The sequence below is a fragment of the Cetorhinus maximus genome, chromosome 17, assembly GCF_964194155.1.
Source record: "Cetorhinus maximus chromosome 17, sCetMax3.hap1.1, whole genome shotgun sequence".
In the NCBI taxonomy this organism is placed as follows: Eukaryota; Metazoa; Chordata; class Chondrichthyes; order Lamniformes; family Cetorhinidae; genus Cetorhinus; species Cetorhinus maximus.
In genome coordinates, this window is record NC_135895.1 from 48,970,767 (window position 1) to 48,984,192 (window position 13,426).

At 41.9% G+C, this 13,426-nt stretch overlaps 1 protein-coding gene across 1 annotated transcript in view; it reads left to right on the forward strand.

Annotated features, from left to right (window-relative positions):
• LOC144692383 (metalloprotease TIKI2-like) overlaps positions 1-13,426 on the forward strand; it is a 457,965-nt gene that overhangs the window by 408,781 nt on the left and 35,758 nt on the right. The window contains exon 6 of the mRNA XM_078561164.1: positions 11,639-11,917. Within this exon, the coding sequence (XP_078417290.1) occupies positions 11,639-11,917 (279 nt within the window). The remainder of the gene's footprint in view (positions 1-11,638; positions 11,918-13,426) is intronic.

A 13,426-nucleotide genomic window follows, 5' to 3' on the forward strand; every position in this document is an offset into this window, starting at 1 on the left:
AGCCTTGAATGTTATGACGTGCCAAGTGCTCATCCAGGTACTTTTTAAAGGATGTGAGGCAACCCACCTCCACCATCCTCCCAGGCAGCGCATTCCAGACCGTCACCACCCTCTGGGTAAAAAAATCTTTCCTCACATCCCCCCTAAACCTCCTGCCCCTCACCTTGAACTTATGTCCTCTCATGACTGACCCTTCAACTAAGGGGAACAGCTGCTCCCTATCCACCCTGTCCATGACCCTCATAATCTTGTACACCTCGATCAGGTCACCCCTCAGTCTTCTCTGCTCCAACGAAAACAACCCAAGTCTATCCAACCTCTCTTCATAACTTAAATGTTTCATCCCAGGCAACATCCTGGTGAATCTCCTCTGCACCCCCTCCAGTGCAATCACATCCTTCCTATAATGTGGTGACCAGAACTGCACACAGTACTCCCACTGTGGCCTCACCAAGGTTCTATACAACTCCAACATGACTCCAGCTGTGGGTCTGGAGTCACATGTGGGCCAGACCTGGTAGGGGCGGCAGATTTCCTTCCCTAAAGAGCAGTAGTGAACCAGATGGGTTTTTGACGGCAATGGTTGTCATTAGACTTTTAATTCCATATTTTTATTGAATTCAAATTTGGGATTTGAGTTTGAACCTGGTCCCCGGAGCATTACCTTTCTGGATTACTAGCCCCGCGACAATATCACTATGCCACCTGTCCCTAACTATGCTTTTGGAATGGGCAGCTAGGTGGCAGGTGGGAGTTCAGAGGCAGGAAACCGCCAGCAGAAACTGAAGGAGCCATCTCCAGCACACATGTTAATCACTGGGAGAGGGGTTATAGGAGAATCCTGAGAGAGAGGAAGCCTGAATCAGGGGAATTGTAATCTTTTGGTGCTCAGGGGAGCACTTCTAGCCCCACAAGGAAAGGAAAAGTCAGTTAAAATCAGAGTTGACACCCTTTGGTGTTACTCTGACCCCGATTCCGCTTCCTGCTCGTTTAGACTGGCATGAAAGCCGCAATGGCTTTCCTGCTCAGGTCACTGCTAAAATAGTAGCATGAACCCAGTGATGTCACTGGAGGCTGATCTGCATATTTAAAGAAGGACCCCTTGGTGCCCTTGCTGCCTGCTCAGAGGAACAGGTTAAAATTGAAGATTGTGGAAAGAGAGTGAGATGTTGGATGGGTAGGGATGACAAATCTGCCAGCCGATTTGAACTCCACGTCCAGTTTCTGTTGGTGGGCAGAGTTAAAGCTGCCCCTTTAATATTGAGGTAAATTGTCAAAAAACTTGAGAAATTAAGTTATATTTTTCGAGGTTGTTTAACCGCTGTTCAGCCTGTCAGTATGTATAAGGATTGAAGGTTAATATGCTGAATTTTTACACTGTTGCTATTTTCCACTGCCTTGAGCAAATTGCTGCCTTTCACCCTTTTTTACGTAATTAATTTGTTTTTGATTTGCTCCCAGAAAATAATATTTTAATGATGCAGTTGATACCATTGTATATCATGGGATTTGTTCTCAGCTTTACAAAGCATTACATGTTCTCAAGCTCCAGCCTCTTAAGGTTGTAAAATTACATCGCTTACAACATTTTGTTTACCATTATCCTTCCCCCCCCACCCAGCTTGAGAGTTATCCATGTTAGAATATGGTTTCATTGGTGTTCTGGTACACACCCATGTAGCCATTCATCATGTTTGAATGTGGACAGTCAATATCTGTATCTTATTCCCTGGTGAAGGGCATTGCTGTTGAGTCTGATCTTGATTTCACCTGATGCCAATGATTGATCTTCCTACATGCAATCAGAAGTGAGAGCCTAAACAAAGACATTAAAACCAAATACAGTACCCCCACCAATATCCTGACAGGGATCAGCTAACACAGCATGGATCTGGAACAAACCTACAATTGGGTCATTGGGGAGTCTAACACAAGATTAATTGCCTTTTAAAATATTCTTTAAAGTAGAGCCATAAAAGTTTACAGGACAAATGTAGGTCATTCAGTCCACTTTATCTGGCCAGGTCCTTGCTTGAACAATCCAAAAGTAATCCCACAGCTTCATTCTCATCCAAAGCTCTGCATCTTCCTCTGCTTCAGAAATTCATCCAATTTTCCTTTAAAGAATGTGTAAAGAGTTTTCTCCAAATCTTTCTCTTTACTCCCTCATAATCTTAAATTGAATATCTTCATCACCAACTTCCCAATCGAAGGAAATAGCCTTTCCCTATTCATTCCATCAAAGCACTTCATAATTTAAAAAAAATACTTCTATTCAATCTGCTCTTGCCTGTTGCAGTGGGAATCGTGTCAACATCACAAGTCTCTCCTGCCAATTATACTTTCTTATCGTGAGGGAGAATGCAACATAATACAAGAAGGCATTAGAAAACTGAGCTTTGACATAAACAAATGTGAGACAATACACATGGGTGAGGAAAAATAGAAACATCATTTACACCATAGAAAATAAGGAACTAAATGAGACAGAAAAGCAAAAGGATCTAGGGATACACGTGAACAAGTAATTAAAAGCAGCATCACAGGTCAGCAAACAGTTTTTAAATGCTAACAAAGCATTGGGATTTATTTCTATGACTTTCTATTAAATATATGCTGCCATTCTATTTTTCCTTCCAAAATGTATCTTCTGACACTTGAGCACATTAAATCATATTTCCCACCTGTCTGATCACTCTTCTGATCTCCTGATTTCTTTAACAGTCCTCATTGTTCACCAAATCTCCCAGGAAATTTTTAAACTATGTCCTCTGTACATAAGTCAAAATTGTACAGTTGCTGGGAGACCCTGTCCATTCCAGGGTCTGTGGTAGACAGAGGTTCTGCTTACATTAGTCCCTCAGAATAAAGTTAATTCAAACCCTGACAGACTTCCAAATGATTCTTGATTAAGTGCCACATAGTAGGCTTTCCAGCAAAGTTAAAACCTATGGAGGAAAGGGGACAGTGGCAGTATGGACACGAAATTGGATACGTGACACACAACAGAGCCACATTGAATGATTATTTTTTGTACTGGAGGAAGATATACAGAAGTTTCTCTAGGAGTCAGTCCTAGAGCCACTGCTTTTTTTGATATATATTAATAACCTAGACTTGGATGTACAGGGTCCTATTTCAAAATTTGTGAATGACACGAAAGTTGGAAACATTGTGAACCATGAGGAGGATATTGACAGGCTTCAAGAGGACACTGAAATGTTGGTGGCAGATGAAATTTAATGGAGACAAGTGTGAAGTGATACATTTTGGTAGGAGGAAAGAGGAGAGGCAATATAGAATAAAGAGCACAGTTCTAAAGGCAGGCAGGGAGACCTGGGAATCTATGTGCACAAATTATTGAAGGTGGCAAGGCAGGTAGAGAATGGGGTTTAAAATGCATATGGGATCCTGGGTTTTATAAAGAGAGACATATAGTAAAAAAGCAAGGAAGTTATGATGAGCCTTTATAGAACACTGGTTCAATCTCAGCTAGAGTTTGAGTCTAATTCTGGGCACCACACATTGGGAAGGATGAAAGGGTGCAGAAAAGATATCTGAAAATGGTTCCAGGGATGAGGGACTTTGGTTACGTGGATAGATTGGAGAGTTTGGCATGTTCTCCTTGGAGAAGAGAAGGTTAAGAGGACATTTGATAGAAGTGTTCAAAATCATGAGGTTAGTTACGGAGTAGCTAGGGAGGATCTGTTCCCATTGGTGGAAGTATTGAAAACCAGAGAAAGCAGATTTAAAGTGATTGACAAAAGAAGCAAAGGTGACATGAGGAACGTGTTAACTTTCTTCCATCAGAAGTAGGGATGTTTGCTAATGACTGTACAGTGTTCAGTTTCACCCACAATTCCTCAGATGATGACAGGTAATGACTATTTCCAACAAGTGACAGTCTAACCACTTCCTCTTGACTTTCAATGACATTGCCATTGCCAGATCCCCCACCATTCATAGCCTGGGCTCACCATCGATGTAAAACTTAACTAGTCCACTCACATAATGAGCGGCTACCAGAGCAGGTCAAAGGCTGAGTATTTTGTTGCAAGTAACTCACCTCCTAAATTTTCAATGCCTTTTCACCACCTATCAAGCATAAATCAGGAGCGTGATAGAATATTATTCACTTGCCTTGGTGAGTCCAGCTTCAACAACACTAAAGAAGCTTGACAAAATCCAGGACAAAGCAGTCTGCTTGATTGGCACTCCATCCACCACCCTAAATATTCACTCCCTTCAGCACTGGTGCAACATGGTTGCAGGGTTTACTAATGCTCTCTCTAAGCTGCGAGGATGCACAGCTACTCAGCAATCCGGAACATACCGCAAAGGAAACAAGCAGGCCACACACAACCAACAGCCTTTTAAGATGCGTCACTTTAAGAGACTGCACAGTACAACAAGCAGACTGCACACAACAAAGAGAAAGTAGAGGAAACATTAGTAGGTACCTACAAGGTTCACTGCAGCAACTCGCCAAGGCTTCTGCAACAGCACCTTCCAAATCCACCACCTCTACCATTTTAAATAGACCAGATCCACAGGCACATGGGAACATAACATAAGAAATAGGAGCCTAGGAGTAGGCCTTATGGTCCCTCTAGCCTACTCCGCCATTCAGTAAGATCATGCCTAAACTTTTACATCAACTTTGCTTTCCCGCCCTATCCTGATATTCCTTGATTTCCATACTGCTGAAACTCTCTTGATCCAGTCTTGAATATACTCATTGGAAACACCACTAGCTCCAACTTCATCTTCAAGTCACACACCATCCTGACTGGGAAATATATCCCCATTCCTTCATTGTTGCTGGGCTAAAATCTTACCCAACAAAACTGTGGAATACCTCCACTACACAGCAGTTCAAGAGGGAGACTTGGCATCTCCACCACAAAGGCAAATTACGGAAGTACAATAAATGCTAGTCTCGCTAGCGAGGCCCACCTCCTGTGAATGAATAAATTAAAAACAACACAGAAAGATTGAGTCCTTGACATGATACAGTGCTTTTCTTTTTAGTGCGTTGAAGGGAACAAAAATAAAGTTCTTGCAATTGACAAATTATCTATGATTCCTGATAAATCAAATCATTAAGGCAGAAACGACTAATGGGAGAGAGCACTGAGGTTGGGTCATTCCAATTCAAACTAAAAACACTCTTTGCACTGAGGTTTGTAGTGTGAAAGACGTAGTATTAAGAGTTCCATTTAAGAGTTCCAGTTGTGCTTATGGGAATTGGGATCAGAGTCAGCACTGACAATTTTGTCTGACAAAATGTTAAATCAAAGCCTCTTCTATTGTTTCCTAGCACACCTAATGACAAGCAGAGTTTAAATGTTGGCCAATATTTTCTCAAGCAACATTCCTACTCAGGAACCCAGCGTAAATTTGATTGGACTGAGATATCATGATTGGAAATATTAAAATATAATGTTCCCTGTCAAGGCTGTAAGCAAATAGAGAGAGATTCCAGAGTCGAGTTAGTGAATGTGAGTGATGAGATCACATTGTACAGGGACTTCATAGCTCATAAAAAAGTCAAAGAGATCTGATGTATATTGACGTTTTACATGGAATTTTACAGCTTGGTCTTCAAGTCATTAAATCCAACTTTGTTGATGTTCAGAAATTCTGTAAAAATGTATTCTGTAAAACATATGCAGCCATAAATTATAGAGGAGTTTCTTAAATATGTAATCCTGGGGAAAGCTGAAACTGGCCTGCAGACATTGTGAAATTTTCCATGAATGTCACTGGTTGGCTGATTGTCCCAGAGAGGTATTAAGAGAAAAGACCACTTGCATCTAATTGTCCTGAATGCTATGGTGCAGGATAATAAAACTGTCCTGAGGAAACTCTCAAGTATGAGTATTAATCATGGCTGGGAGTCGAGTTCGATTTCTTTTGGTTGGGACTGCAATATTCTAGTGTTATCATGAACAGAATCTCAATTCACTGACTTGTGCTTTATCAGTATTCTAAGAAATAATCTGCAGCTTTTGATAACAAGAACCAGACAGATTTTTAAGGCACATTCTGTTATTCTCATATATTTTAAATCACTCCACAGATCTTCGGTATAGCACAGGGAGATATAGTGCATTTGAACAAAAGAAACTGTACTTTCACTTGGATTGAAAATGAGAGTAATAAGTTCAGATCTTGCCATGAAGGTGAAGGTCACCAGTCTGCTAATTTGCAGTGGCAGCAGACAGGCTTGTTATCTCCCCAGCCAGCCCGGTCTGCAAGGATGTTCTTAAGTATCTTCCTGATTATTTCAGTAATCATGCCTGCCTGTGTAAATAACTGTGGATCTTCAGCCAGGATCAGATAAGGAGAGCAACATAAATCTTCTTGTTCACCGATTCTTCTAAGCTGATTTACAATTTATTTTCTTGGGTTGAAGAATTTGAGCAATATTTAAAGAAAGTGTAAGTAATATATTTCATTAAGAATGTGTTTTTAAAAAATTAAAACTGATTAAATATTAAAACGAAATATTTCATACATCTTTTAGAAGCTCCTTCAAATGTGGGACTTCTTTTGACGAATCAATTATATTTTTTTAACAACATGTTGCTAAATTCAAATTTAATATATTAACTTTAATATATTAAAGATAATGTGCTTATTATTTAGCTACATCCAAAAAGATGTTCAAAAAATCTACCCTTTATAAAGACATATTCTCCCTAAATGCTTCATTTGATTTGTTAGTGTCTATATTATATTTATGTCCTTTTTTAAAGGCTCACCCACACAACTAGAAACAGTGGCCCCAAGTTTAATCTGAAGTTTGTTTCTTTGTGGGTGAGTTTTGATGTCAGTTTAAAACCAGCTTTGCTGAGGAGGGTGGAAATGGAGAACTCAGGGGCCCAGCAATGCAAAGGAAAAATAATCCATACAAGCAATTATATCAGGTATTGGAAGACTTGCCAAGGAGTTTCACTGCTATGGCTAGTTGCAGAAGTCCATGTCATCTCCCACATCATCAGCATTCTGGAGTCTACTTGTAAAGTGTGACTAGCTCCAGGGACACTATAGATGGGTCTTCATAATAGTACCAAAGTTCCCAGCCTGTGCTCTGCCTTAGAGAGGCAGATGTCCAGTTTGAACAGGTTGAGAGTGAAGAGATAAGTGCTTTATTATTGTCACTGATCTTCTGCAGTCTGCCCGCCTGCAGATGAGTAGAAATGTCACACCCCAGCACCAGCAGAGTGGCATTGACATGGTTCCCTCTCTCAGATGCCAATACATCTGCTCTTTCACCATCCCCTCAACCAATAACAACCACTGTGCTGGAAAGATAACGGCCAGACTGCTTTGAAGCCAAGCCCACTCAGATTTCAGCCCCCAAAGAGACACTGGCCTCCACTCAAAAGGCCTTAAGTGACAATCAACCTTCCAACAGCTGAGCTAAAGCCACTGGGACAACACCTTAATGGAGTAGTAGAGTTAGTAAACCTTTTTTTAAAAAAAGCACTCTACAATAATCACTTGGGTAACATAAGAATTTGCTGCAATATTTTGCTTAGAATTAGGTTCAATGCCTTTATTACATTTGTAACTATGGGATATAGTTTATTTTTGTTACAGCTTTCTAATCTGCATTATCAGAAAGTAGTTGACATAGAAGTAGGCTGAATGGTTTCAATGTTCTTAAATGCGCAATCAAGGGAATGGGGACAGTGGTAGCAAGGATTGATAACACTGGAGGCTTTTTCTGACTTACCTGACTCAGAGAGTGACAGATCATTTGTTGCATTACACTCTGCTGATCCTCCTACTTGTGATGCTTCGTAACTTTCATCCAGTCCTTCCTTGCCAGATGATGCGTTTTGTTGCTGTGCCTTCTCCAAATCCAGTCCTCTTTGCATTGTCAGGTTGTGCAGGCTGCTGTAAACAAGAATGATGCGGTTCACTTTGTTTTGGCCACATTTTAAGGACCCCCAGAGTAAATGAGGGGACATGAATGTTCCTGATGGTCCCATGACTCTGATTATACCAAGTGTTGCTCAGGCAGTTGAGCAGTAGATGGGTGTGGAGGAGCTATTCTTTACCTAGAATTACATAGAATTTTAATGCACAGAAACTGACCATTCTGTCCGACACGTATGTGGCAGTGTTTATGCTACACAATATTCTTCACCCCCATCTTACTTCATCATACCTTATTATCATATCCTGATATTCATTTCTCCCTCATTTGTATCTAATATCACCTTAAATGCATCTATGCTAATTGCCTCAGTCACTCCATATGCTAGCAATTTCCATATTCTCACCACTTTGAGTAAAAAAGTTTCTCCTGAATTCCTTATTGTCCCACAGCAATCACCCTCTGGCTTCCACCTGAATGGGTAGAAAGTGAGGGGTGGATGAGTGTTGCAGAATGAAGGCACTGCGGCAGTGGGCAGCAAAACTGGTGCAGACTTGCATTCTATTTCAGTGGTGATCACACATCAGTTACACATTTATGGAGCAGAAGGCCTTCCTGTTTAGGTAAGTTGGTAGATCATCTTCGGGTGCCCTGATAGCTAAACAAGTGCAGTATTTTTATGCCCCAGAAACGAGGGAAGCTGGCCACTCCTGCAAATCTCAGAGCTCTCTCATTTTGGCTGTTGATGTCCATCATAAAGATAACATATTGGTCCGTTGTGGTGAGGCGGGCATTATTGACCTGTTTGACTGCAGACTGCAGATTGAGAGATGTGGACGCTGCCCACGTAGCAGTCTGGAAGGAGCCTGTGGTGAAATTGTTTACAATGATGGTGATTTGGCATCCATTGGTAAAGCTTGGCCTTCAATCCAGCAGGCAGCAGATCCTGCTAGATCATGGTTCTGTACACCAGCGGCAGCTTGTCTGATGAAGTGCGGCTTTCTTCTACATTGCTCCTCAGTAACATCTAAGAAAGTAACAGTTCACCTCTGGATCCTATGGGCTGCGTAAACCTTTCTCCAAGCAGGCCCTGCCTAACCTGCTTTCTTCCAACAGTACAGTGTACAGTATTGGTCTCCTTATTTAAGGAAGGATGTAAATGCTTTGGAAGCAGTTCAGAGAAGGTTTACCAGACTAATACCTGGAATGGGTGGATTGTCTTATGAGGAAAGGTTGGACAGACTAGGCTTGTATCCACTGAAGTTTAAAAGAGTAAGAGGTGACTTGATTGAAACATATAAGATCCTGAGGGGTCTTGACAGGGTGGATGTGGAGAGGATGATTCCTCGTGCGGAAAAATCTAGAATTACTGGTCACTGTTTAAAAATAAGGGGTTGCCCATTTAAAGCAGAGATGAGGCAAAATTTTTTCACTCAGAGGGTCGTGAGTCTTTGGAACTCTCTTCTTGAAAAAGTGGTGAAAGCAGAGTCTTTGAATATTTTTAAGGCAGATGATAAATTCTTAGTAAGCAAGGAGGTGATAGGTTATCGGCGGTAGGTGGGATGCAGATTTCAGGTTACTATCAGATCAGCCATTATCTTATTAAATGGCGGAGCAGGCTCGCGGGGCTGAATGACCTATTCCTGGTCCTTGTTCGTATGTAGGCCTAGCTGCTTGCTCTGGTCCTTCATGCTGCTTTTGCTCGTCTTCCTCTAACTGGAAGGAAGCAAAAATGATAAGCAGCAAATGTGCAAACGTAAAGAGGTAAGGGGGAAAGATCAGAGAAAAAGCCAAACTGGATGTTCAGAACTACCTTGGGAATGTACTACTCAGAATGGCATTCAGACCTTAGTGACCTGAATGAGTGCCCCTTTAAATGCAACTTGTCAGTCAATTTATGAGGCCACTGTCAATCAATTTAACTCTTGCTTTGTTCTTGGATCAAACTACTGCCGCACCCAATTAAAATCATAACAGTGTCCAAATAATGTAATCCAAGCCCTATTTGAACTTGAATAAAAGCAAAATACTGCAGATTTAAATGGCCCGGGATGACGTTGGGGATTCCTCCTGATGTCATCCCGCATCATTTTCCGCTTGGCGAGTGGGCCCCGCCCCCAAATTGCCAAAAGGAAAATCCTGGCCAATGTTTCAAGTCCAATATCCCTCTTCTTCAGAACTGAAGAGAGGTAGAAATGTGACCGGTTTTATGCTGTTGAAAAAGTGGGGAGGTGGGGTCAGATTGAACAAAAGGGAAGGTCAAGGATATGCTAGAGGGCGGGGGAGATTAAATACCAAAAGGCAAAGGCAGTGGTAATGGTAGTTTTAAAGAAACAAACATTGGTCTAGAGTAGATGACAATAGCAGAATAAACGCCTGAAAGCAATAACATGAAAACAAGATACAAACTTGCACTTGGGGAGGAAAAAAAACAAAATGGAATGCAGAATTCATGGTCTGAAATTGTTGAATTCAATGTTGAGTCCAGAAGGCTGGAAAGTACTTAACTGGAGAGTGGTCTCCTCTGCACTGGGGAGACCAAATGCAGACTGGATCTTCAAGCTTGACCCCGACTTTCCAGTTGCTTGCCATTTCAATTGACCATTTTGCTCTTATGCTCATATTTTTGTCCTTGATCTACTGCAATGTTTCAGTGAAGCCCAACACAAACTGGAGGAGCAACGCCTCATCTTCTGATTAGGCACTTTACAGCCTTCTGGACTCAAGATTGTGTTCAACAACTTCAGACCATCGTCTCTGTCCTCCATTTTGATTTTTTCTCTCCAAGTGCCAGTTTTTTTCATGTCTCTCTTTCAGACAGAGCTGACCCTTATCCTGCTATTAACACCTATTCTGGACCAATGTTTTGCTTCTTTGCTACAACCGTTACCTCTGCCTTTGCCTTTTGTTCATCTTTGGTATTTAATCTTCCTTGCCATTTAACCTGTCTCTGATGTTCCCTTTTTTGCCCACCTGCCCCAGCCCCTCCCCAACAGTATAAACCATCACATTTCTATCTCTATAAAAACAAAAAACTACTGCGGATGCTGGAGATCCAAAACAAAAACAGAATTACCTGGAAAAACTCAGCAGGTCTGGCAGCATCGGCGGAGAAGAAAAGAGTTGACGTTTCGAGTCCTCATGACCCTTCAACAGAACTGAGTAAAATTAGGAGAGGGGTGAAATATTTCTATCTCTCTTCAGTTTCGAAGAAGAGTCATACGGACTTGAAACATTAACTCTGTTTCTCTCTCCACAGATGCTGCCAGACCTGCTGAGTTTATCCAGCGCTTTCTGTTTTTATCGACCCCATTTGAAATTATTTATGAAGCACCAACCTCTTTCCGGGGGGTGGGGGGTTACATTTGCAACCAGAGTCAGCTCCATAGAAAAACTGGCAATCATCAGGTTTCCAATGGAAATATTATGGGAAGTCAATTTTTGTGATTTTTAACCAGTCACCCACCCCATTTGAACTGGGCTGGTTAGGATAAAATTGGAGCCCAGGTCTACACAGCAGTGACTATGAAATGAAAACAGAAAATGTGAGAGATAGACAGCAGGTCAGGCAGATAGAGAAACAAGGATTAACATTTCAGGTCAATGACCTTTCATCAGAATTCAAGTGATTATTGAAGTTTTGACTCCTTGCTGTATTAGATGTGCAGAATGAAATAGTAAAAAATCATTGGGGATATTAGCTGAGTTTTGGATTGACTTGATTGACCCTTTGCTTATTTTATAAAGGAAAAGGACACAAAAAAGTGAATCGTCTTCAGGTAGTTCATCACTTCCATCAACGTCTTCCACTTCAGTTGATGCATCATTAGAAGATTCCTCGTCAGTTCCTTCCCACTCCTCTCCTGTTGTTGAGTTAGATGATGATGTAATTTCTCCACATCTCCTGATGCCGGACAGCCTTAGTCAACTGGAAGAGTTTGGCCGCCAAAAGAAGCGGCAGAAGAAGCTGCCCAAGCAACAGCGGCAGCGACAATTTAGTGACCTCTGGGTTCGCATTGAAGAGAGGTGGGTTTTGATATTTTTTTCAATTCTGAATAAATAGAATCATGATGTGAAAGGGAAAAAATAGTTTCTCTTCCTCTTAAACCATGTATGCTATGATGATGACCCAAATATGCATAGAAGAAACTCAATTGTATTTTATTCTGCCAGTGATATTGAACCAATAGTGCAGTTGCTAGTGGACTCAAGCCTGAGATAATGGAATGTTACGGTCAGAAAAAATTGGCATGGGGAAGATAAACCTTGTTTTTATTCACTCATGGGATGTGGGCATCGCTGGCTAGGCCAGCATTTATTGCCCATTCCTAATTGCCCATGATAAGGCAGTGGTGAGCTGCCTTCTTGAACAGCTGCAGTCCATGTGGTGTAGATACACCCACAGTGCTGTTAGGAAGAGAGTTCCAGGATTTTGACCCAGCAACAGTGAAGGAACGGCGATACATATTTCCAGGATGGTGAGTGGCTGGGAGGGAAACTTTCAGGTGTTCCCATGTGTCTGCTGCCCTTGTCCTTCTAGATGGTAGCAGTTGTGGGTTTGGAAGGTGCTGCCTAAAGAGCCTTGGTGAGTTCCTGCAGTGTATCTTGTAGATGGTACACACTGTTGCCACGGTGGTGGAGGGAGTGAATGTTTGTTGATGGGTGCCAGTCAAGTGGGCTGTTTTGTCCTGAATGGTGTCAAGCTTCTTGAGTGTTGTGGGGGCTGCACTCATCCAGGCACATGGGGAGTATTCCATCACACTCCTGACTTGTGCCTTGTAGATGGTGGACAGGCTTTGGGGATTCAAGAGGTGAATTACTCATTGCAGGATTCCTAGCCCCTGACCTGCTCTTGTAGCCACAGGATTTATGTGGCTATTCCAGTTCAGTTTCTGGTCAATGGTAACCCCAGGATGTTGTTAGTGGAGGATTCAGCGATGGTAATGCCATTGAATGTCAAGGGGCAATGGTTGGATTCTCTCTTATTGGAGATGGTCATTGCCTGGCACTTGTGTGGCGCGAATGTTACTTGCCACTTATCAGCCCAAACCTGGATATTGTCCAAATGTGGTAAATGGGGATAGGATATAGTCCCTCCCTTCTGTCAATCGGGGTCACGTGATGTACTGGTTGAGGGGCTCCAACCAGTGAGCTTTTAGTGCGGGCAATATGGGGGTGCAGCTTCCTGAAGAGAGTCCTGGTCTACCATGAAAGCATCTGTAAATCTCTCTGTAATAAAGTTAACTATTTCTTGATTAAACCTGTCTGCTCTGTCGAGTCATCACAATTGGCGATGAGGATGGGATCATCTCCGACTTTGCACCTCGAACTGTTACTGTGAGTACATCGAACTTTAAAGAAAAGCTATTCACCAGTAATGCCACTCTTCAGCAGAATTGTTCCATATGATGTGACTGTGGAAGATTGTAGCCAGTATGAAGAGCACCTCGGATTTTACTTCATTGTAAACAAGATTTTCTAGAAGAAAAGCAGAAAGCGATCCTCTTAAGTGTATGTGGCAGTAAAACATACAAT